Source organism: Tribolium madens, unplaced genomic scaffold (assembly GCF_015345945.1).
Source record: "Tribolium madens isolate multiple individuals breed KSU strain unplaced genomic scaffold, Tmad_KSU_1.1 Scaffold_3;HRSCAF=73;Tcas5.2_LG2, whole genome shotgun sequence".
Lineage (NCBI taxonomy): Eukaryota > Metazoa > Arthropoda > Insecta > Coleoptera > Tenebrionidae > Tribolium > Tribolium madens.
Genome location: NW_025401006.1, coordinates 8946709 through 8969872, shown reverse-complemented (window position 1 = coordinate 8969872; position 23164 = coordinate 8946709). Strand labels below are relative to the sequence as shown.

Genomic DNA, 23164 nt, shown 5'->3' with positions numbered 1-23164 from the left:
TTGCGAAAGTATTTGCGGTAAATTATGTATGAACACTTCCGCTAGTAAATTATTCTCAAACAGTTTTATTTATTTAAAGTGAAACTTTTCGAAGAGGTGACCAAAGGCAAATGTTTTGTAAATGTCTACAAGGCAACCCCAAAGGCTCACAATAATTAAGTTGCAAGTTTCAACAATTTGGAAAAAATATATTTTTTTGATTATTTGTAGTTTGACTTTGTTTTCAAGAAGAAAAGTCCATTGTAATTCTCTATGGACTTAAATGAATAACTGATGCAGCAACGCATTTCCTTTACAAAGTAAAAAGAGTTGCTTTGAATAAAATAAATGAAGCTAATTAAACATTCTAGAGTTAACTTTTCATTTTCTTATATCAAATGTTACATTAGAATTAGATGATACATCATATATTTACCTAAGAATTTCTACAACGAAACTATCAGTGCATAAAAGATACATCACGACTTTAACGAGCAATTTAATGAGCTGAAGTGACATCCTTAATTCATTGTAGAAATTCAAGACTTTGTGTTAATTTTCTTGCTTGGAAACTGTAAGAAGCTGTCGGCTTAGTGAGGTAAACACGAGTTTAACAAATTCTTAAGTAGATAAACAACAAAATTATAACAAATTTGAGTGGGTAAAGACTTTTATACGGGCTTTACGTTTTTTTGTTCTATTTTGCCACGTCATACAGTTTTCCCTTCTCAATTTGATGTTAGAAAAGAAAAAATGTAGACATTGGCTAAAAACTAGTAAAACTGTAAGTCCATTCTGCGTTTTCACTGATTATTTTTGGTTACTGTGTTTGTTACAAATTAGCACAAAATGAAAATATTTTATAGGCATTACTAGGTTGGATCTCAGAAAAAAGTTGGGAGTACATTTGGGAGTTTTTCAAGAAACTTTACCACTTTTAATTTCACGGTTGAAATAATTAAAACTAAAACCTGTTGATGAATAAAAACTAGAATTAACCATACAGAAAGTAATGTTTAAGTTTTTTGTTATAAGTGGATTGGGGAAGGCTACTTAATCACCTGTGACGGGGATAATAAGTCGTTGATTTATGTAAAAAAGTGGCATCGAGCAGGGTAATGATTCTTTCAATTTGCAAGTCTAAAGGAGTTTACTTTCGGCGAGCGGTGCGACTTGGGGCTCAGAGCCATTAAACTTTTATAACAATTAATTTAGGGCGAGTTTGCTCCGGTGGCGCGTCGGTTAAACAAGATAAATTTTTTCCAATTTGGCCGTTGGAAAGAAGTCGTCGCGGGAGATCGCAAAAGTCGATTTTGAGACATCAAATATGGTCCTTTGAAACGTCAAAAGTTATGCGAATACGACGTTTGGCAATAATGGAGCACCGTTACGAAAGCGAATTCAAACTTAAGCCAATTTCAATACGAATATCGACGCCTCAATATGGAACTTGGTGCAAACACAGAGACAAAAGAAACTTCGAACTCATCAAAATGTAAATGGCTCGATGCGGTTATCTTTAGTGACTCTAAACGGGTCGCTGATGATTTCAAAGCTCTGGTCTTTGTGTTAAATCTCGACTGAAATTAAATTAAGCTGCGACACTCTATCTACACTCGTCGCAGACAGACGCACACAACACAACTCCGGTGTTACTTCACATTTGAGCTTTTATGCACCCCGACGTTTAAATAGATTATGTTATTCATAATGTAAGCTTTGTGTGAAATTTAATCCTTTACTGTGCATTGTCGAGAGAAATATTTACCCAATAAATTGTTCATGCGCTATATTCGATTCTGCTTCATGTACTACAAATTCACTGTACACACGTTGCTTACCTTTTCATTTACATTCAGATACATGTAAATGTAACAAAATTTCCTTCGAATTTTCCCAATACACACTCAAAAAACATCATTATACTTGTTTGTGCGGTTTGTGCGAACGAAATAAAAAACGCTTTTTAACTCTGCTATGCTTTCAGCAATAAACTAAATCATATTCCCGGAAGCTCCTGAAATTTTATCAAACAAATTATCTCTCGCAGGTAATAACACTGAACTGAAATAAGCTTGCGCACTATAAAGTTTGGAATTTAATTTATTATTCTAGAGCCAGCATGTTCTGAAATTTTACACTTATAGTTTATACCAAAAACATTAAAAAGCAAAATAATAGTCGATACTTCCATTTTCCTGTTAACTATTATTACCCTAAAACAGTTAGAAACTCAACGACGGATAAATAAATTTACGTAAATGTGCTTTTAAGCATTCAGTAGGTCTCTTATATTAACACCAGTTCCGTTTTAACGGGTTTAACACATTTTTGTTTTGGGTAAAAATCCTATAATAACCTTTTTCTAGCCGGGATTTTAAATTTTGTCGGGATTCTTAATGGAATTTTTCACTTCGTTTGTGCTATAAAAGTATAATAATGTACAGTTATGTTGTTATTGTGTGCACCTGCAGTGTACCTACTCCTCGTCATGTGTTAGGTATATTTCCGTAATCAATGTTATGCGCCATCTAACAATAATGACCCATTAAGGGATGATGAAACTAGCTTAATAATTAAATGAAAAAGTACAATCTGCTAATGGAAGAGTTTTTAAGATGAAACTTAATTTTAACAAATATTTCTAACTTTATCCAATATTTCATAACTAAAACATCACAGAGCAGAATTAGTAATGTGGTTTTTACATTTCATTAATCATAAAACAGCAACTACATTTTACTAAAATTAAAATCGTAATTAAAAACAAGTTATTTACTAATAACTCAATAACCAGCCTATAACTAACTATAAATCCATAAATATTTTGCACTTTGTGTGTTTATAACAACGTCTATAAAAAGTATTCCAATAGACGCATTAAATTAAAAAAATTTGGTAGATATAGGGTTAGGCCAGAACTCGCACCGTAGAGAAAAATGCCACACAAAACGCCACCAGGAACATGGAAAAAATTGTTATCTAAAAAAATTTCGAAGTTATGAGACTTTAAATTTTGTACTTTGACTCTATTTATTTCTGTTGTAAAAATAATTTTCTAAGTTTTTTTGCTACAGGCTATAAGAAGAAGAAACAAGGAAGCTACAGCTTAGGATACATCCTAAATTGTAAGTCTGTTCAATGTTATTTGTGGCTTTTATTGGCAAAACTTTTGTACCTTTACTAAATAATTGTAAAAAAAACATATAGGTACAAGATTATCAGTATCATTAAATAAACATAAAAAATGTAAAATGTCAAAAAATGAACCTCAAAATTATTTGACAGATAGAATTTTTTAAACATTTTTCCATGTTTCTGGTATCTTATCTTACTTGAAATTTTTTTGGGGCGTGAGTTCTGGCGCATCCTGTATGTTTTTTTGAAATATTATTTAGACAGACTTATTGTATATTAGTCAATAAAGTGTAAAAAATGTAAAAAAGTAGAAATGAGTATATACAGGTAAGTATATACAGCATATTGGGGAAACCTACCTTTTGTTTTTGTTTTTGTTTTGTTAAATTCGTTAATTTGGGGTCGAAAACGAACAATAGCAAGCAATCTATTGCTGTAATACCATTAGGTAGATTGCCTTATGTAAGTACGTATATTATAAAATAAACATTATCCAATAAATGTCTCATCGTTGTGTGTTTACATTTTCTTTTATTAAATAATATGAAAATTACTCCAGTGGAAACGTATAAAATCTCCTAATACGATGTTTTCGGGCTGTTGCATTGCGACCGAAATTTGAACGTCAATTAGAATATTCACTCAACCAATGCTCATTAATAAAGTAATTTGAATTAATTCTTTACGCCAATTAAACACACCTCGTCAATGCGTATTGCATAGCACCTCCATGCAACTTTTATTTTCACTAACTGATCCTGCCATTAGGAAAAGTACCGATAAAGTTTCAAACTGCTGGGCCGAATCCCTTGTACACATCCAATCAATCAAATCTCGCTACTTAAAGAGATTACTTTGTTCCCACTTGGTATAGACCGGGTTGTCTGATCTCATTTGTGGAGACTTGGATGGGTAATTTTTAATATCTTGGAAAGTTCCGTTTGTTGCTGAATTACGACTGGATTTAATTTAGAAAAACGGAAGGTTCCTCATTGTAGGAAATCTTAATTTCGTCTTAAATTTCTTGGTAAACTAATTAAGGAGACCTAAGTCTGATTACTAGGGGAACACCTGCTGACATTAAATGCTGTCATAATTTTTGCTCTGTGTCATTTTAAGGCCTCGGAAATTTCGCACATGGGTGCCTATTGTACCAAGATATATGAAATTTAAATATCCGAGCTTTGTTCTCGCTGACATACCAAACAAAACAGGTTTTTAATTAAATAAATAGAAAAAAATTGAAAAATTTTATAAATTAATTTTAATATTTTAGGTAGGTATATTCAATTTGCTCTTGTGTGCGCAGTATTACCTTTATTAAGATTCTTCTTTGCTCAAAGGCAATACAGTGAAAACATAGAAAATGAACGTGATTATTACGAATAGATATGGCTCCCCTAAGGAAATGCGATATGCTTTACCAACGGTTAGTATTATTATTTTCTTATGTACAAAGAAGTAAAGAACTAAAGGTATTTCACACACAGACTTCTTAGAGACTAATGAAAAATTTTATGGACGATTCTCAAAAGAAAATAATTTTATCTGGGAATAAAAGTTGCTGGATTTTATTTATTTATTTTCTTTTTATTAAGCATTTAGTTGGTTTGATTAACGAGCAATTTATCAAATGTCTGTTATTTTTTAAAAGATTTATTAAACTTAATTATCTGAATTTAACGCAATTAATTTAATTATTTGGATTAATTAAAAATTATTTAAAATCTATTTAAAAAAAACGTTTGGAGAAAAAGAACAAAATATGACAGTATTTATTTAAAATACGAATAAAGCGTTAACAAAGGTATATAAAAATTCTGTCTAAAGCAAACATTGCATGTCTTTCTATTTACTGTATTTCGAAAAGCTTATTTAAAAGATGAAAGACTGACCGGGATATTTTTGAATGTGGTGTATAATACGACCATTGTTTTTCATTTGTAATCTTTGATTTGTGTCTAATATTTGACTTTTTTACGCGCATTTTTTTTTAGCGGAAGATTGCCACAATTCTTACATTTTAAGTAGTCACTTGAATTTAGAAACAAATAATTCAGACACTTAAAAGAGAGTTTTAGACTCTGTTTTTTATTAGATTCATTCATGTGGTGGACATTTTTATTGATGTATAAATGTAGGACATCTATTCTTTCTCAGTGTGATTAAATATTTCTAAGTATAAAAATATTTTTGGTATCTGAATCCATGATTTAATTTAATGCAAACTGATGTTTAGTTTTTATTAGTGTCTAAAGGATAGTCATTAAAGGTTTTGTTAATTATAAAAAATACTTTGTTTAACGAAATTTGTGAGGTATGTTTTATAGAATGTGTGGTCGGGAACAGCATTTTTGACTTCAGGGATGCAGTTGGGTTTTTAAAAGTTTCCAGTTTTGCGAGGTGAGTGAGGCTCAGGAGAGTCTCAAAAAAGTGCTTTTTTCTCTATTCAGAAAACAGTGCGTGTTTTGAAAAAATTTTTTTTGGGGATTTGCAGACATTGGCTAGCAAACATTGCACTCTCTAAAAATTAAACTAACGTAAGGATTGCTGTAAAAGAAAACTAAAGAAAAAAGAATTGAAAAACAGAATTCGTGTGACAGAAGTCGTTTATGACCAGACTTGAAATGTGTTTACAAAATGATAGAAGACAATTTGAACATCTTTAGCACAATTGTAGTTTTATTTTACAATTTGGTTTCTATTGCTTGTTTTGTTTAGTTTCAAAGATATTGCATTATTATTTTGAACAAAATGTTCTATTTGTTTCAATGTTGAAAGCGTTATGATTGACCCGTTTAAGGTCGGTCGTAATAATAATATGAGAAGCCAATCACTTGCGACTTCAGATCAATTAAAAAATGTAACGAAAGTAGTTATTTAAAAAAATGTTTTTTCAGAGAGTTGTTCCTGGCCATAATTGTTTTACATGTAGTATAACCTCTTTTTGAGCGTTTATTGACTAGACTACAAACAAATGTTTTCGATACACACAAGTGGATGATTATTTTATTTATTACTTTTTTATTATTATTTATTTATTATTTTTAAAAATTATTTGTTTATTTTCTTCAGTTAACTGTCTGTGTGTGGTGTCGTTTAGAGTTTTCTTAACCCAGTTTCAAACCTTTGCTCAGTAAAGCGCAGAACACAATTAAGCATATTACTGTGTTTTGGTAAACTTTGAAGTGAATCGTTGCCTTTGTTTTTGATTCAAATGTAGAGTTTTAGAGACAGAGGCAAAAACTTTGTGCTGAATTTTTTTAATATACTTATTATTATTATACACCAATATGTAGTGTAAGAAACTTTGTGGTGTTTATAATATAAACAATTCTGTTGCAGGTAATCGACTTATTGGAAATCCTCGGTGGCCCGGAATGGTATGCATGAGTTAATAGTTAGTAGTGTTTGGGAATACTGCTTTATGTCAATTTAGAAACGTAGCTTAGTTCATTGAAAAGATATTAAATTTGCACGTAGACATCTCGACGGACGACCGATAAAAACGAACTCAAACAATGTAACGAAAATGGGAATTCCTTGGGGAAAATTGAAAATCTGCGAAGAATCGTGACCGATAAGAATCTGTCATTTCCCGAAGTGTCGCCAACTAACAAATAACCGACCGTTTCATTTACGAATCGATTTCTCGCGCCGAAACGTCTGCAATATTAGAAGAAACATGATTATTATTCTGTTAGGCAGGCGCACATTTAGTTCAGTTATCGGCCGTTCGTCGCTGCGGGTTATTGATTTATGCGAGTCCGATACGAATGACTTCCGCACGGTCGCTTGTTTCCTCCCCCGTTGCTACATTAACTCCTTCCAAGGATTATTCTACCCTCGAGAGACACCGTACCTACTTATTTGACACTTAAGGACGATGCGTGCACACTCAAAACGAATTGACGCACTTTTAAACGATCTACAACATTGTTAGCACAAAAACAGACGAGCAATGATAACATCAACTTTAATGACATATGTAGGGGTGAAAGGGTGTGAAAATATCGAGAGTGGGATCAATTCAGCGTGAGGGTTGAAATTATGACATAGCTCGTACATTATTCCAAATTAATACGAATTCATACGGCTATTTATTAAAAAGTAAAGCTTTCATATTGTGTAAAGGCAATTTTTTACAACAATTCTAAAATTATGTATATTACATAAATTTAAAATGCACGAGGAGTACGTGGATCTCTCCTAAAATTATCAGTAAATGTGTATCCTTATGCTCTGACCTGGAAGCTGAGGGATGTTTGGATTCAGATCATATTAATGGAGATTAAAGACTGGATTTGTGGATTAGTACATGAATTTTGAGTTACAAATAACTTATTCGTACTATAGTTTGTGTAATAAAATAAATAACAATAAACAAGATCAACAGACTTTGGAACTATTTTTAATTTAACGAACTTTGGGTGTATAATAAAAGGTGCCCCAATTAAATTATTACAAGGTATAAATCGCATATTTGCGACGTTCTCAATGCAGAGGATATAATTTTTTTCTAAATGAAATCGTTCAATTTTTATCAACTTAATTTAAGCAGCAATTTTTTGTATATAAAACTTGTATTTATTACTCTATGTTTATAAATGTCTAATTTTTTTCATTTTTGATATTCATTTTTCTTGGAAATCATATTTTAGAGCAAAGACATTATTTTTATTTTTAAATATCAGTTGTAATTGTTGATGTAATTGTTCTTATTACAAGTAGCCACTTTTTATTCCTCGTAGTAAAGCATGCAATGTAATAAATCCTGCAATAGGAATTAATGCATTTTGTTATTAACATCGTAAAATGGGAGTATGACTTTATTTGTAATATAGTACTAGATTTACACAACATGGTAACAAAAAAGTAGTATTTATATGAGGCTTGTGGCAGTTCAAATAGTGATTATTACAGCAAAATGTTTTACATTTTGATTAAAATGATTAATTTACATTCTCAAATCCATTTTTGATCGTTAATTTTGCTGCCAGGGCCAGACGGTTTTTAACATGTTTTGACAAAACACGAAAACTACTGCACAAAGAAAACAATTAAAATCAGTCGCAAAAATATTTAACAGCATTTTAGTGTATTGTAACATGAAAATGTTAATTTTTATTTATAATAGGATTAATGAATTTGAATAGCAAATATTTTTGGCGAAATTATATTTTGGGATAATAAATTCGGCTCTCGGACTGCAGAAAATTGGAAAAGATCAAAGAGTTTTTCAAGTTGCAGTCTTTTGTTCAGCACAAAAGTTCCATAAAATATTGGAACGAACACAGAAAATGATGTATGCAAGGAAAACGCCAAGATTCTTTCCTTGAGTAGACTCTTCGCATGGTTAAGCACGCTATTGGATTCGTTGCTGATGATCGATTAATAATAAATGGCAGGTGTAATGCTTAACTTTGATTAATGATTAACTGAATTTGCACAAAAAAAAACGAAAATCCAATTGTTATTACATTTTGCAAAGGTTCGTTGTCCCCTGAAGAACAAAACAATTATTCATACAGTTAAGACCAACTGACGTGGCGGCAGAAAAGTATAAATAATGCAGGTAATGTATGGAGGTATCTCTACCCTAGACAGGTTTCTAAGCCCATCTGAAGTATAAATGCGTGTTACAGCTGTCACAGCTGTCGGAAAAACGTTGCATAACACATTTTCATCGATTAGAAGAGTCTGTGATTGAAATTATTTCAGTTGTGACCCCTAGACTTAAATCGATCGAAAATAAAACGTAATGATTTTAATGAACAAGTGCACGCGAATAATTTGGCATTCCGCAAACGCATCACCTGCAGCTGCCTGCGACTAATTTTACAGCAGGACGGGATTTATAAAGCCCCAAATCGAACATTAAAGACCGCATCGCTAAATAATGAGGCAGAAAACTGCCACAAGTCTGCTGTTATTATAAGGGAATTTAATAATGAAATCTAATGTTTCCTAAAGCGTGGAAGGATTTGAAACACAAATTCTCCTATCTCACCCCAGGCAATTGAAAGTAATTAACATAAACTAAATTGCCTTTACGAGCGACTGTGATTATTGAGCCAATAGTCGAAACAATCAATCATTTTTACCAGAATTTAATGAAAATGAGGAAAACATTCTCAGTTTTATTTCGGCGCCGAGATGAATTATTTTGTTATTAGGTATGAAAAATGGAAATGTGGCGGATTTTTAAACAGTGAATATTATTAACCTAAGCGCTTTACGGAGTGAACTCAAACAAAACAAACTTGTTTACTGAAATTGCCATAATCCCTTTTCATTTCAATTTATTTGGAAATTTAGAAACGCGAAATAATTAAATGTTACTTAATGCCAAACGTTGAATTATTCATAAATTTACGTAAAACCTGACGGTTATATTTTCTACATATTTTCCCCAGTTTAATTTCATCCCCATTAAAAATCCCTTATGGCTGCTTGCCCCTAATTGCGTTTACTAAACTTTCTTCTGATCGATGTGTTTTAAATTGATTAAGAAACAAAAGTTTTAATGCAAAATTTCGCTTTTGTAAACTCAAAAGGATTTAGGAACTATTCAAGACAATTAATTAGTTTTGCTGTCTCGTCTGCTACTCCTGCTAGTTTTTTTTTTAAATTTCCCACTGCCAAGCTTATTAATTTGATTGCGAATCAAAATAACGCTCTATATTTGAATAAAAACGTGACAGTTTTATTAAAGACGTTGCTCTTCATTGAGTGTTACAATTCCTATTCAACCATTAAAAATCAATTATTACGCGCTTCACTCCGGGTACCCGGACTCCCCTTCTGTCTATAGATTAAATTTCCAAATTATTGCACTATTATAATCATGCTTCATGCCTCACTAATTTACTTTGTGTCAGCCTACCATCACCTTTAATTACGTATTACCTCCTTAATTACGAACGAACGACTCCTTTACGAAGATATGTCAACCGTCTAAGCTGGAATTGCAGATGGGGCTTGTAATTTTCCAGAAATAAGAGAATTTGTTATGAGACTTGTAAAGTTAGTATTATATTGCATGCATTCTCAAAGTTAATAAACAATTTCATAGTAATTTTGAACATAGAAGTTTTTTCTTAAAATTAATTCCAGCTGCTATTGATTCTTGTGTTAAGCTTCTTATGTTCCGGATAAAGCAATCCGCAATAAAGCTATTCTGAAGAAAACAGGATAAGAAAATCCGGCGAAAGTCTCGGCAGATCATCTTAGATATGTTATGATAAGTTGAGCTTAAAACCTAGTTGAAATTGAAAGTATGTTAAGTTGAATTTGGTGTTATAGCCTAAAGAAGTTTACAAGTTTGCGCTTGATTGAAAATTTGCGATCAACGTTTGCAGAACTAAACGATAATAAAGAAACAAGCGTGCTAAACCAGTTTTGTGTGCATGAAAAGGCGAGAAAGGAAATTTTACAGTCCTAACACTGCAATAATCTCACCGGGGTGGTTTCAGCAAGTATTCGATTCTTCAGCGAGACGACTCTTTTCAATTTCTTTCCCCTACATCTTTTTCGCTCCAATACTCTGTTACAATACTTTTAAGTTAAACACACAGACATGTTATAGAGCTGCTTTCAAAACCTGATCCGAAATGCATTTCTGCGTCTTTCTCACAATAGTGTCTTTTGCATACACTTATAATGGCGGATCAGTTCTTTGTTTTGCTGAATCAACACAACGAAATCTATGCCAAATTTAATTCGTACGTCAGGTGATAGGTTAAACATGCAGGAACGGGGAGGAGTCTGTCTGCGTCCTAATAATTTTATCCTTTTTGATGACGTCATATTTAAATTTAAAGTACTTCTATTTATATGAACATAGCTGTCGTCCTTGTGAGTAGCAGTGCGAGATAATTCCAAATTGTTCTAATTAATATTGTAATGGCGCAGTATTGGCAATATTACACACAATTTCTCTATAACCACTTCCTCCTTATTGCTTATTCATAATCGATCCATAATTAAAGTAAACAGTTATCCGGATTTTTATGAGTACTGTCTTTTTTTAAGAAGATGAATCAACTTGGCGTTTTTAATTTATTAATTGTCTTAAGCTAATGAAGTCATTATCATCAAAGCAGAATTCAGATTAGTACCCCGTAGGTTTATTTAATTTTGTATTAATATTAAAAATTGTGTTATGTTGTTTTAACATTAAACCAGCAACTTTTAGGACATAAAAAATTACTTCAGCAAGAAAGCGTCTAAAACTTATAAAGGGGTTATTGTTGTTTTTAAGATTTATACTTTATGATTATAATTAAAATATTTTGACAACAAATAAAATTTCACCTAAATTTATTTTTTAAATGATTTATTTTGTATAAACACATCAGATTGCTGAGCTGTGATTTGTGATATTTGCGTATGATACAATTCAACATATCAATAAATGTCGTAACAAAAATAATAACTAAAATGGCAGGTCGAGTGATAAATTGTTGTTTTATAATTCCAGTTCAATTAATCAGAATAGGCAGTTTATTTTACTAAATAACTTCTCTCCTTATCATATATTCCGTGAATTGAAAAATCGTTAACTTTTTAATAAAATTACCAAACTTTGTAATTAGCAACGTGTTAAATTTTGATGTTTCATGTTAACTAAATTAAATCCACCCTATAGACTTAATGAATAATCTAAGCAGTTTTCAAGCTTTATTATTTATGCATTCTGTACATTTACGAGCAAAAATTGATTTGTGGCTTGATCTACATGTAATTCGATTTGCCCGGAATCGTCGTCTGAGAGTAAAGTCCGGGTCTGAAAGAAATCGCTTCGTTTATGATGATTGGTCTAATCGACTGGTCAGTGTCCTGCCTTCATTCAAGTCGACAAGGGTTAATCTATCTTAATACCCGCCAACAACCCCAACTGCAAGGGTTGTTCCAATGGCAGACTCCATTATCCTGCATCGCGACACGCCGTTGCCTCACTCCGGTTTTATGCTTGTATTTAGGTACAACGCACAGGAATACCTCATTAATCTTATTATTACTTCATACTTCTGCAAGTCGTAAAATTTTGATATTGCCGATTTTTTTTACAGCTGACGAACTTCATTTTCATCTTATTTTCTTCTTAATAAGTTAGTGGAAATTGCACCGTGTAGACTGACACAAAACGTCGACTCGGGCTTTTAACGTAGACAGCTAGAGCTTTTAGCTTCAAGTCCTTTAATTCAGATTGTTGCCAAAAATATCTCACAAGTTTAGGTCCTTTACTTAACTAAATTGGAAATATTACCTACTCTCGCTCTCTGGGGTACCTTAATTGAAATTATTATATTATTGATATTTTATCATGAAATTATTAAACCGTGTCAAACAGCGAATTTCCATTTGCATATTGAAGGGTGCATTCACTGGTACAAATAATGCAACTGTTTCATAGATTAATTAATTTGACTAACTCGGAGTGGAAACCGCAATCTACCATTATAAGTTATTTTTAAAATAAATTTTTGATGATTTAGACGAGTACCTAATTATAATTAATAGGTATTGTAGAAGCAAGAAATTGTTGATGTTGCACAGCGCACGATATTGTGTGTTTTAGTGTTTAGATTAATCACCCACTTTATCTCGAACAGCGCGTAAATTGTGTGAATGTGCCTTAAGCATGTTGTATAACAAAAAAGTGAGTCAATCTAATAATATAAAAGACTCTCAAGTGAGCAAGAAAGAATGACCCTCTTAAACCGCCGGGCTTTTCCCTTCATTGTGACGAAGGGGTAAAAAACAATAAGAACAAGAAAATCTACCAGGTTTCTAACATTTTCTCATGGCTGTGTGTCTGAAGTGAACACAACAAAATAACGCAAATTGAAACTTAATTAATTTTATTTAAGTACAAACTTTCTGTTTCTCTTATACTCGAATTAAACTTTCTCTAGTAACTTTGTATTTCAAGTAACTTTAATCTATTAGTAGCAAGTTTAATTAAAAGTCACACGGGAAATATAACTGTTTTAAGCTACGTATTAGCCTCTGAAAAAAATATTGGAACAGATTAGATTTAAAAGTGTAAAGAACCTCGAAAAGTGTAAAAGGATAACATCGGCTTAAACTGATATTTCCGATTCAATAAAAGCCAAGAAAGGACAAACGAATTTCAGAAATATTAGTTTTTTCCAATACGCCCAACTAAATTTGAAACAAGAAATTTAACCCGCTGCCACATAATCGAAAACTCGCGTATTTTTGCACCAAATTTAATTTAGCTCTGTCCGCTTTAGTTTGTTTAATCAATCAATGCGAATTTTTACATTCGCCAACTGGAGATTAAATAAAACTTTTTTAAACGAACATTAAACACATACCTAATACCTACTTTCGTTCTAGTAGAATGGGTTACGCAGACAATGTCAAAATGTTCAAAGTTGTAAAATTGACATAAAAGTGTAGTATTAGTTTTCAGTATTACACAATTCTATTTGTTTTCAGTCCAATTATGCAATATAACATGGCCTTACTTGCAGTTACAGCGAGACACATTTCCTAAGGGGAATCCCTTAATTAGATCACTGTCACTGCAGTGATACACCTACGATGTTCCCACAGGCATACACGCTCCATTATCGATATACACCGCTATAAAATTTTCACAATCAACGAATAAAAATTCGGAGAGCAATAAATGAAATATACTGAAAGTTCCCAAAAAAAAATTTTGTTGTTAAATATAGGTTTTTATTTCCTGAATGTTGTAAAAAAATTCGTTAGTGTAGGTGGATAAATGAGGCTTGATATGAGCTTTAGAATAAGCTTAGCTAGTGAAAAGACATCTGAATTCATTGCAAAATATGGATTATAAAAGCTACTCGTATATGAAAACAATTTCCCTCAGAGTTAGCTCAAACGGGACGAAATACCCCCAATGACCCGCATCTTATTCACCTCGTCAAAATTAGGTAGATGGAAATTCGTCTTATGTTTCAAAGGACTGATTTTAATCATTAAATAAATTACAACCACATTGGCAGTCAACTGAAAATGATTGTAGCTCTGAATGCAAGAATCACAAGATTCAGCTCTGAAAAATCGACAACAGAACGTTTCCACTTATTTGTCGGTTTAAGATGGAAACGAACTATCGTTCAAATTCGGAAATACTTTATTACGCGATTTGTACGATGAAGCATAACGCGCTTTTCGCGGAACTTCCATCACCATTTTTGTTTATCGATTCGTGCCTTCGCCAAATATATTTCAATTCGAAAATATAAATTTGTGAGAGGCTCTTTACACAACGTCTTTGATGCACAAATGCGATATAAAATATATATCCTGAGAGTCGAGTCGAAATAAAATTTTAGAAAAGAAATTGCTTTTGATTGTGCATTGAGAATTTTGTTAGAGTAATTAAAAATTAAATGATAAGTCTTCTCGATCTTTTAAAGGAAATTCGGTAAAAGTTGTCTAGTAATTGGAAATAAACTAGCAAGAAATTGTGGGTTCTTAGCGTATCCGAGTTTATAACAAGGACAAGGAAGGTTTCACGAAAATCTCGAGTGGGAACAATGGAGGAAAACTTTGCTGACAAAAATTCAACGGAGTTTACCGATAAAATATGTTTTTAAAGAAACTTCTAGTGTCTAATTTATAAATTCATTGTATCAAATCAAATCTTTTAACAATTCTTAAACTTGTGCACTTTTAATAGAATTTCGACGAAGAAAAATGACAAAGTTCGGAAGGACGAGAACTCCTGATTACTTCTGATAATCTTGCTAATAATGTTTTAATTTCAATGAAACGTCCTCGTCGTCATTCTTATTCTATTTGAGAACTCAGTGGTAATTTTATGCATAACTAGCTTATTGCTTCTTTTCGCTATGTAATTGCGACATTAATTTGTAAGGGCTAATTTTACGGCTCTATCACAATTTTCTTTCCAACAGGTTTTACGCCACTTTACAAACGAATCGTTTAATATTTAATATTTTTAATAATATACGAATATTCCGCAAAATTACATTATTTTTTCTTCCAACATGGAATAAAGTGAAGCTTTAGTTCTTCATTTTTGACTAATAATCTGGTACTTTATTCTCTCAGGAATAAAATTAATGAAATATCGATTTTTACTCTTAAAATGAACTGGAATCGAATGAATTGAATCTTTTGAGTGTTTTATTGCCATAAACAAACTCCTTGATACCGATTTTAACTCTTAAAATTGCAATTGAATGTTTTGAATATTTTGACAAAATATTTGAAATTACCTGACAAATTTATCATTTTCTTAATAATTGCGAGGAACGTTTCGTATACATCTCTAGAATAAAGATCGTTAATCCTTCGAATGAAACTACCCTCAGTTCTTTTTGGTCGCTTATGACATTACCTACATTCTTGGGATTAAAATCGTTAAGTTTATTCTTTTGAAACATGATAACTATTATTATCATTCAGTTCTTATTTTTATTCTGAAAAATTAGTTCTCTTAAGCCGCAAACACATTCCGTCGGAATGATTCCGAAAAATTTCTCAGTCGAATACCTACTACGAGAGTTAGTGCTATTACTATTACTACTTGTCAGTTTATTTGTTTCAAAATCAGATTTTGCATTACAATTTATTATTTTAATGAATAGTAACTTTATTCTAGATCAAAGTTTCCAAGTTTCTTACATTTTGTATAATATTATATTTTGTTATGTGTCTGTTTCTCAAGATATATAGCCCAATTTAAGTTTATGAAATAAAACATCAACTTAACATCAAATTTTACATGCTATTTATGATCTCCGACGAAGGAAAAATGCAATACGTTGGAAAAATAAATCGGAAGAATAAGCAAAAATAAACTATTTGCAGGGGGGTAGACGGAGGTATTTTAATTGAAATTTAAAATTTTACTATTTTGAAATTACAAGTTAACATATCTGACATATTTCATTTACGCATGGGGTAAGATTTGTTAAAATTCGAGTTTGTTTCGTTAGTGGATGTTAAAAGCTTTACCGGGAAGGTTATTAAATTCTTTTTCAAAGGAGTCCTTCCATTTATTCTTTGACGGTTCTATCTAAAATTAATATTCGTGTAATCAAAAAGAACAGCGCCGCTTGGAAATTCAACGCATATGCCACACAGAAGGAAATAATCATTAAATTATTAGTTTATTTGATCCGGGCTTTCTATACTCGTCGTAGAAATGTAGTAGCGATATTTCAGAAGCGTGACGTCCATTATTGCCAAGTACTCTATGATACCACTGGAGGCGCGACCTCACGTACGCTCTTACCCATAAACCTCATTTCAAGAATATTTTATCGAAGAGAGCTTCAAGCTTATATTTCTAGCAGATTTTAACATGGATTCAATTGTGGAATCTTACATTCCATTTAGACCATATTTGTATTTCTGGACTAGACTTGTGGTCAATTAACTCAACACAGAATGATGAGGTATTAGGTTTAATCTGCTTATCTACTTACTAATTTCCATGTATCTTAAGATAAATAGTTGTTCGCGATTGTAGTCGACAAAGAGAAAACAATATCGTTTAACCTGTCTTTTTACAACTAAAATAATAATCTACAATATTTTTATTTGATAAAATCTAATTTACTTTACAGTTTAGTTGTGGTTTAAGACTTTGCTGAAAATGTTACAGCTTTTACAGAGATGTAGGTGCCACGAATCAATGAGCCTTGTATCAGTAATTCGTTTCAAGAAGTTTCTGTGTAAAGACAGTAAAGTCAAAAAACTAGGATCAAAGAGATTTTTCACATCTTATTTTTTAGTTTAAAGTGCAGAAATTTACACACTTTTTTGATTGCTTGGCTGTGAGTTGTTTTCTCAAGATGAATAATAAACCGTTGAGCAAAATTACTTTTCTTGTCACTGATGTAAATGAAGTGTCATGTTGCACAATTTAATTTTAATGAACATTTTATTCAAATAAATTAAATAAATATATATTTTGCAAAGTAGTGAGTTGACAAACAACATTTTTCCAAAAATCTAGAAGTAATTATTCAGTTTGTTTATTGTTGGGTATGGAATTATTTCTGATGATTTTCTTAGTTTCTAAACATAGTAAGCATTATGCATTGTAACGAAGTAGTTTATAATAAATATTTCTACTAGCACTGATGTTTCTCAGTAAAACGTTCTATTTAATTGAAGTCTGATACTTCAGTCGCTGCCAACAAATTAAATACTAGCAGAAAATTCGAAACAATGTTACACAAACAAGTCTTATAATCAAGTGGTGATTAGTTTATTTTAGTTAAATATTAATTTCTTTGTTCGCTTACAAACACTATTACTTCATTTTCATTGCATGCGTTATTTTGTTATCAACCTGCATACCTGTTAAAAGCATACATCTTTATTAAAAAGTACACAATTAAATTATAACTACATACAGTTTCAAAACTGCAAAGAGCTCACATACATGATGCAAGTTTCTCCTCTAATTCACCAATAGCAATTCCTTTGCGTTCCGATAATTCATGTAGAAATTTATGAAAAGTTGTAAAATCGATAGTCTCAGATCTGCAATTTCCGCCTACAGCTTATTCCTATATAAAGTTTATAAATATACTTAAACTTATCGAAACACACTTTGGTGTCTTCCGGTTTGATTTTTTCATTCATCAGTTTTGCATCAGTGAGCCACTTGTTGATCTGTTCTAGGGTGATTTTTTGGGAATTAGCAACTTTTGTCAAAGCTTCAAATTGGTTTTGAATATTTTTTCCACAACCGGGCATTTTTAGGTGATGAAAAGTAACAAGATTTTGACAATCACTGTCATGAACAATTGCTATAATTTTACTGTGCCTACCTTTCGTGCTAAAAGCAAAGTTTCGTATGGGTTTGTTTGCAGACACTTTATTAAAAGCAAACCTTTCGGCCTGTCTGTGGTAAACTAAACTAAGCTGTGGGCGACTTCCGGATCCTTGGACTTTAGTGTTTATGTAGGCTTTTAATGGTGGATATCAAGAAACCAAAATTGTCTATTAATGGTAAACAATTAGGAATGTATATTACAAAGCGAATGCCATTGTTATACATGAGAACATTCCCGGAAATAACAGAGTAAATTTGTTTTTCCTTTCTCCTAATCCAGGAATTGCGTGCCTTTTCTCATTTTGTCTTTCTTTTGTTATTGAAATAACACAATAGGATTAATAAGAAAAATCTTGACACTTTTCTTAAATTACCGATGAATCGTTGTAATAATCAAGAAGCTTTTTACTGTTGCTAAGTTGAATTAAAATGAAAAAAAATCAAAATTCTTGTAATAATTTTTAGCTGAATGACCGAATTTCGCCGAAACCTGAGACATCAATTCTTGCTATTTTCACGCTTACACAAGACTATATCTCTCCATCAAATTAATAAATGGTTTAAGCAGGCAGAAGTATTCGATAAAAAAATTACCACTGCTGACACTGAAACTATTTTCAATAAATTCAAGTAAATGTCAGTGATATTTTTACATTGATTTTTCCACTGGATATTTTAGTCGTTCTCGGATTGAGTACGGGGATTTTGAAAATTTTCTAATTGATTTTTCCAAGAAGAATAAAATCTATATTGTTGAACTGGAGCGAAAATTGCTAACATGTGGTGTACCCAACCCCAACAAGAAGATTACAGTAATTTCAAACATTAATTAAAGAATCACAAGATTCAAAAGCAAATGATTTGTTTTAGTGTTTTAGTCAAATTTGACGTAACAATTTTTTGACAAAATTCTCAGTAATGAATAACGAAGTAGAAAAAGGGCTACGCAAACAATTTATTCTTTTTTCTGGCATGAATAAAACCATCGCTGTACCTCAACTTAATAAATGGTTCAAACAGGCAAGAGTGTTTAATGAGTTTATCACTCATGAGGAAATAGAAAAGACTTTCAGTAGTATGAGGTATGTGCTCTGCTGCAGTCATCTGAAATTGTAAGAATTAATTTTGTCCGGGAACTGATTTTCAGATTGAATCAGATTGATTATAAGACTTTTGTACAGTTTCTCCGATACCTATTTGAAACAAAGAACAAAATTCGTCCCTTAAGTTACTATGTGGCGAAACTGATCTCTTGTGGCCCTCCCAGCTCTTTAAAAATGACCGTAAAGTTCAGCTATTACTTCAAAGTTTTTGCCATTAAAGTGTATTCTTTCAGCATGTTGCAAACGTGGAAGCAGTAAATAACTCTGTCTGGAACAAGCTGAAATAAGCTATAGGTTTTTGTTTTACTAATTTGATTTCCGTGTTATACACTGACCTATTTATATGATGGAGAGAGAAATCCAATTTATTTTTACAATAGTTTATTGAAAAAAATTAATTTATAAAGCTTGCTGTTTTATACAAATCTACTTTTCAGATACAGGTTTCCGGATCTCAATGAAAGGCAAAGGCTGACTTTTGGAAATTAATAAGTTTAGTAATTAATTTAATGACGTCTAACCCGAATTGTGTGTATTAATGAATATTTCAAGACTTAAAAAGATTCAGAATGCTATAATGAATATTTAGACGGAATCTCTCTTAAACATTCTCATTAATTCCGGAGCTTTCTTTATTGGGAATTATCTGTCAGTTTCAAAGTTCAGCAATTTATGAACTGTTTTTTCTTTGCTTTTACGTTTTCTTTGAGACGTACTTTCTACTTTGACATTTTTTAATGATGTTCTATTTTTGATATTTACTGAATAAATATCAACGTTATAATAAAATTTTTAGTTAAATACAAATCAAAGAAATCAGTTTTTATCATTTGTTAATTAACATTGTCTACAGAGGTTCCTTGCAACTACTTTTAATACAATAAAGTTATTTAAAGTTTGTAAAGGACTGAGATTATCGGAATCTTAATTGTTTCTATGTTGTTTGAGATTCTCAGCTCAGAGAATTTTATGTATGTAAAAGGGAGCGTCCGAAAAGCTGCAGTTTTTCATCGCAGTCAGACATTGATTTATGGTTTCATCCTCTTAAAAAACAAAATTGAAAAACATTAGCTAATATGCGAGGAAATAGAAATATTATTTGATGCGAATAATGGTATCCTATTAAATTTTTAAATAAAAACCGATTATTTTTGCGTTTCTTATAAAAAAAACTATTTGTTAAAATCAATTGCAGTTTTAAAATAAATAATAAAATAAATTTCAATAATACATTTTTTGCAATGTGTGGCGTTAATGTGCCATTTCCTCTCCCAAAAGTAGTTATTCGTGAAATAAAATTGCGCCCATGAACATTATGATACTTTGGAAGCCCATAACGCCACTCCGAAACATAATATAAAGGTTATCATTAAGCAACAGGTGCTACATGAAGGAATCTCTCTTTTTTGGGTCGTACGTGTCTTTTTCCTAAGGTTGCATCGATTTTATTCAGCGCGTTTAAGACAAAGTTTTATAAAAAATAGAATTAAGAAATGCTGTCGTTTTTCACGCTGTCGGTCTTTTAATTTAAAGTTTGTTGGTGGAGTTTTACAGAAGATGGCCAATTGTAAGATAAAAAATTTAATCAAGCCCATAAATTTGTGTCTAAAACGTTAAATACCTCATTTGAAACTATTGTACATCAGCCTCCAAGGCAGTAAAAATATTATGACAGAGTAATACCTGCAGCTAATTTAATTTGGGGGAAGCCGGAGTTTCCTCGACGTAAAATGTGTGTCATAATTTCACGGAAGGTTTTTAAAGTCCACATTAAGGAAGTTAATTTATGAGATTCGAGCGATAAACGTAAACTGTGGATTAAAAATCCCTGTTTCCATTAAAATGTATGATTCTGCAAGGGATTTCTTCGAGCTCCATTTATCATCTCGGTTTTTCATCAACATTTTTCGTAATTTACTCACGAACATTAGTTAAACCGAATTTAATAACAATTATCAAACTCGACTGAATTATGACTTTGGAAAAGGTGCTCAAGAGAAATTTTTATTTTCGTTTTAAATACTCAAGATAACAAGGAAACTTGAAAAACTGAGAATATTGGGTACACAAGGGCAAAGTGAAACTCTGATCTTCGTAAGCTGCGAAAATTGCTCGGAAACCCTACAAATCCCCAATAGAAATCTGTGAGATATTCGTAGTATCACTAAACCGGCACGCTCGCTTCAATATGTAGATTATGTAGTCATAACCACCGCCTTACCGTTCAAACTCACAAATTATTATTTTGCTCAAAACTTCAACGAGAAGCACAATTTATCCTTTTTGTGACACAACGAATCAAAACTCTTTTTATCAATTTGAACGTTACTACGGCTTCGAGTCCATTCAACTCCCTATTTCCGCTATAAATCCGAATGTTTTTTATTCTATTGCACAAAACGTGCTTGAATAATAGCATGACAAAGTTCCAAATTTCGGACAAAGTTGTACTTGTACATATTTACAGAAAAATTGTTATTTACATTATAAATGCGGTAGGTATAATTTTACAGCGTGAAGACAGTTCCTTGATTAATTCATATTTCGATTTGTCATCAGCATCAACACATAATAAAGAAATATTTTTTTATCAAATGTCAATAATAATGTAAATATTAATTTAGGAAGTGTGTTTTTTTCAGGTATTATATCTATGAACGAATCGAAAATTGAATATAAAACATCAAAAGCCAAATATCAAATAACCAATAATCTAATATATAGATATATCCTAATTCTTTCAGAAACTCTTTGATGAAAATATTCAGAAATGAATGATGTATTCGTATTTACTTTTATCTGTTTCATAATTTCGGAAACGATATTGTTTAATTATTATTTGTTTCAATAATAGTTCTTTAATGAACAAGTATAATGTGTATGTATTGTCGAGATTATAAGGATTAACATAAGGGTTGAGTCGTTGAGTGCAATATTTTATTTCAATTTCTGAAGAAAAGTCGGGGCTGAAATTGCAAATAAAAAATATTTTTTGGTCAGAATTTATTAAAAATTAGTGTTGTAAGATTTACTTTTCTGCGTGCAAGACAGTGTATAAGTTTCCAGAAGCCAATAATGGCTCACTTAAAGAGTAAAATATTTTATTACCTCTTGATATTTTCGAGTTCGAAATTCCCCTATGAATATCAAATTGTGAATATTTTATCACGGAGTTTCGGTTTCAGGAGTTAACGTCAAGTTTTCTCTTGAAAATCATTGTAAAAGAAATTGTAAGCCTTTAAAAGTTGGCATTCTATTACTTAGTGCCAGTCGAGTAGAAAATTCCACTTAATTATCGAGAAACATAAAGTTAAAGTAAGTATAGGAAATTCAAAGACGCAAAAAGAAAATTTCATGTCACGAGGTCCGCTAAATATATAAGTACCTGATTATCCATAGATTCCGCTATTATTTATCATTATCATATTGTTTATAGAATATGTAACTAAACAACGATGATGTCGGTTTTTATCTCGTTGTTTTGGAAGCTTTTTTATTTTAGGCATAAAGTTTTATACGCGGCTTGTGATTTTTACGGCGGCCGATCGATCAAAATGTTTATAGTTTATGATGATTTAGGTTCTTGTCTTTTTATATAAACGGCATTTATAACGTCGTTTTGACAAACAATGAATTTGGGTGTTAAAATTAAATGATATGTGTGGTAAATGAGCGTAGATGGAGCAAATAGATATTCGAAGCGTCGCTCGAGCATTACCTAAAAGGACTCGGATTTTCTAAGATCACACCATTTCATTCTCATCAAGAGGGTTCTAGTAATAAATGAAGCAATTTACACGCTCAACAAGATTGATACTTTGAATCTTATGGATTTCTGGGTTTCAGTCACTCGTTTAACACTTCTCGAACTTGATGAAAATTTATTTTTGTCATTTTCTGTTTATCTTTCTTTTAATTATATTTGATTTCTTGCTCAGACACTGTTTCAAGTACCTACATTTATTTCTTATAAAAAAAACTATCTTGTCTATATCTGTATGCAAGTTGCAGAAATACTCTAAAGATTGTGTACTCTTAAACATGCATGAGTAGTTATGAAAGGGGAAATGTTGCAGAAGCATCGAACCATTATGAAAACGAAATAAAAAAAGAGATC

At 31.5% G+C, this 23164-nt stretch overlaps 2 protein-coding genes across 11 annotated transcripts in view; both read left to right on the top strand.

Moving 5' to 3' along the window:
* The window catches only part of LOC123008245 (poly(rC)-binding protein 3), a 60980-nt gene that overhangs the window by 21928 nt on the left and 15888 nt on the right, over positions 1–23164 (top strand). Inside the window, exons 1-2 of one of the 9 annotated variants that reach the window (XM_044403985.1) lie at positions 3077–3107; positions 6463–6500. The exons of 7 other annotated variants lie outside the window; for them this stretch is intronic. The gene's annotated coding sequence lies outside the window, so the exon portion shown is untranslated. Of the gene's footprint in view, positions 1–3076; positions 3108–6462; positions 6501–23164 lie in introns of those variants that run through there. One more of the 9 variants, XM_044403981.1, reaches the window with a different exon arrangement.
* Positions 18364–19454, top strand: LOC123008252. 2 transcript variants are annotated; one of them, XM_044403998.1, is made up of 5 exons: positions 18364–18574; positions 18624–18756; positions 18815–19026; positions 19092–19227; positions 19281–19454. In XM_044403998.1, exons 3-5 carry the CDS (start codon positions 18863–18865, stop codon positions 19332–19334), a joined length of 354 nt encoding a protein of 117 aa, XP_044259933.1. In that variant the 5' UTR covers positions 18364–18574; positions 18624–18756; positions 18815–18862; the 3' UTR covers positions 19335–19454. The 2 variants fall into 2 exon arrangements, with proteins under 2 accessions (XP_044259933.1, XP_044259934.1); XM_044403999.1 differs by having other exon boundaries at positions 18364–18580.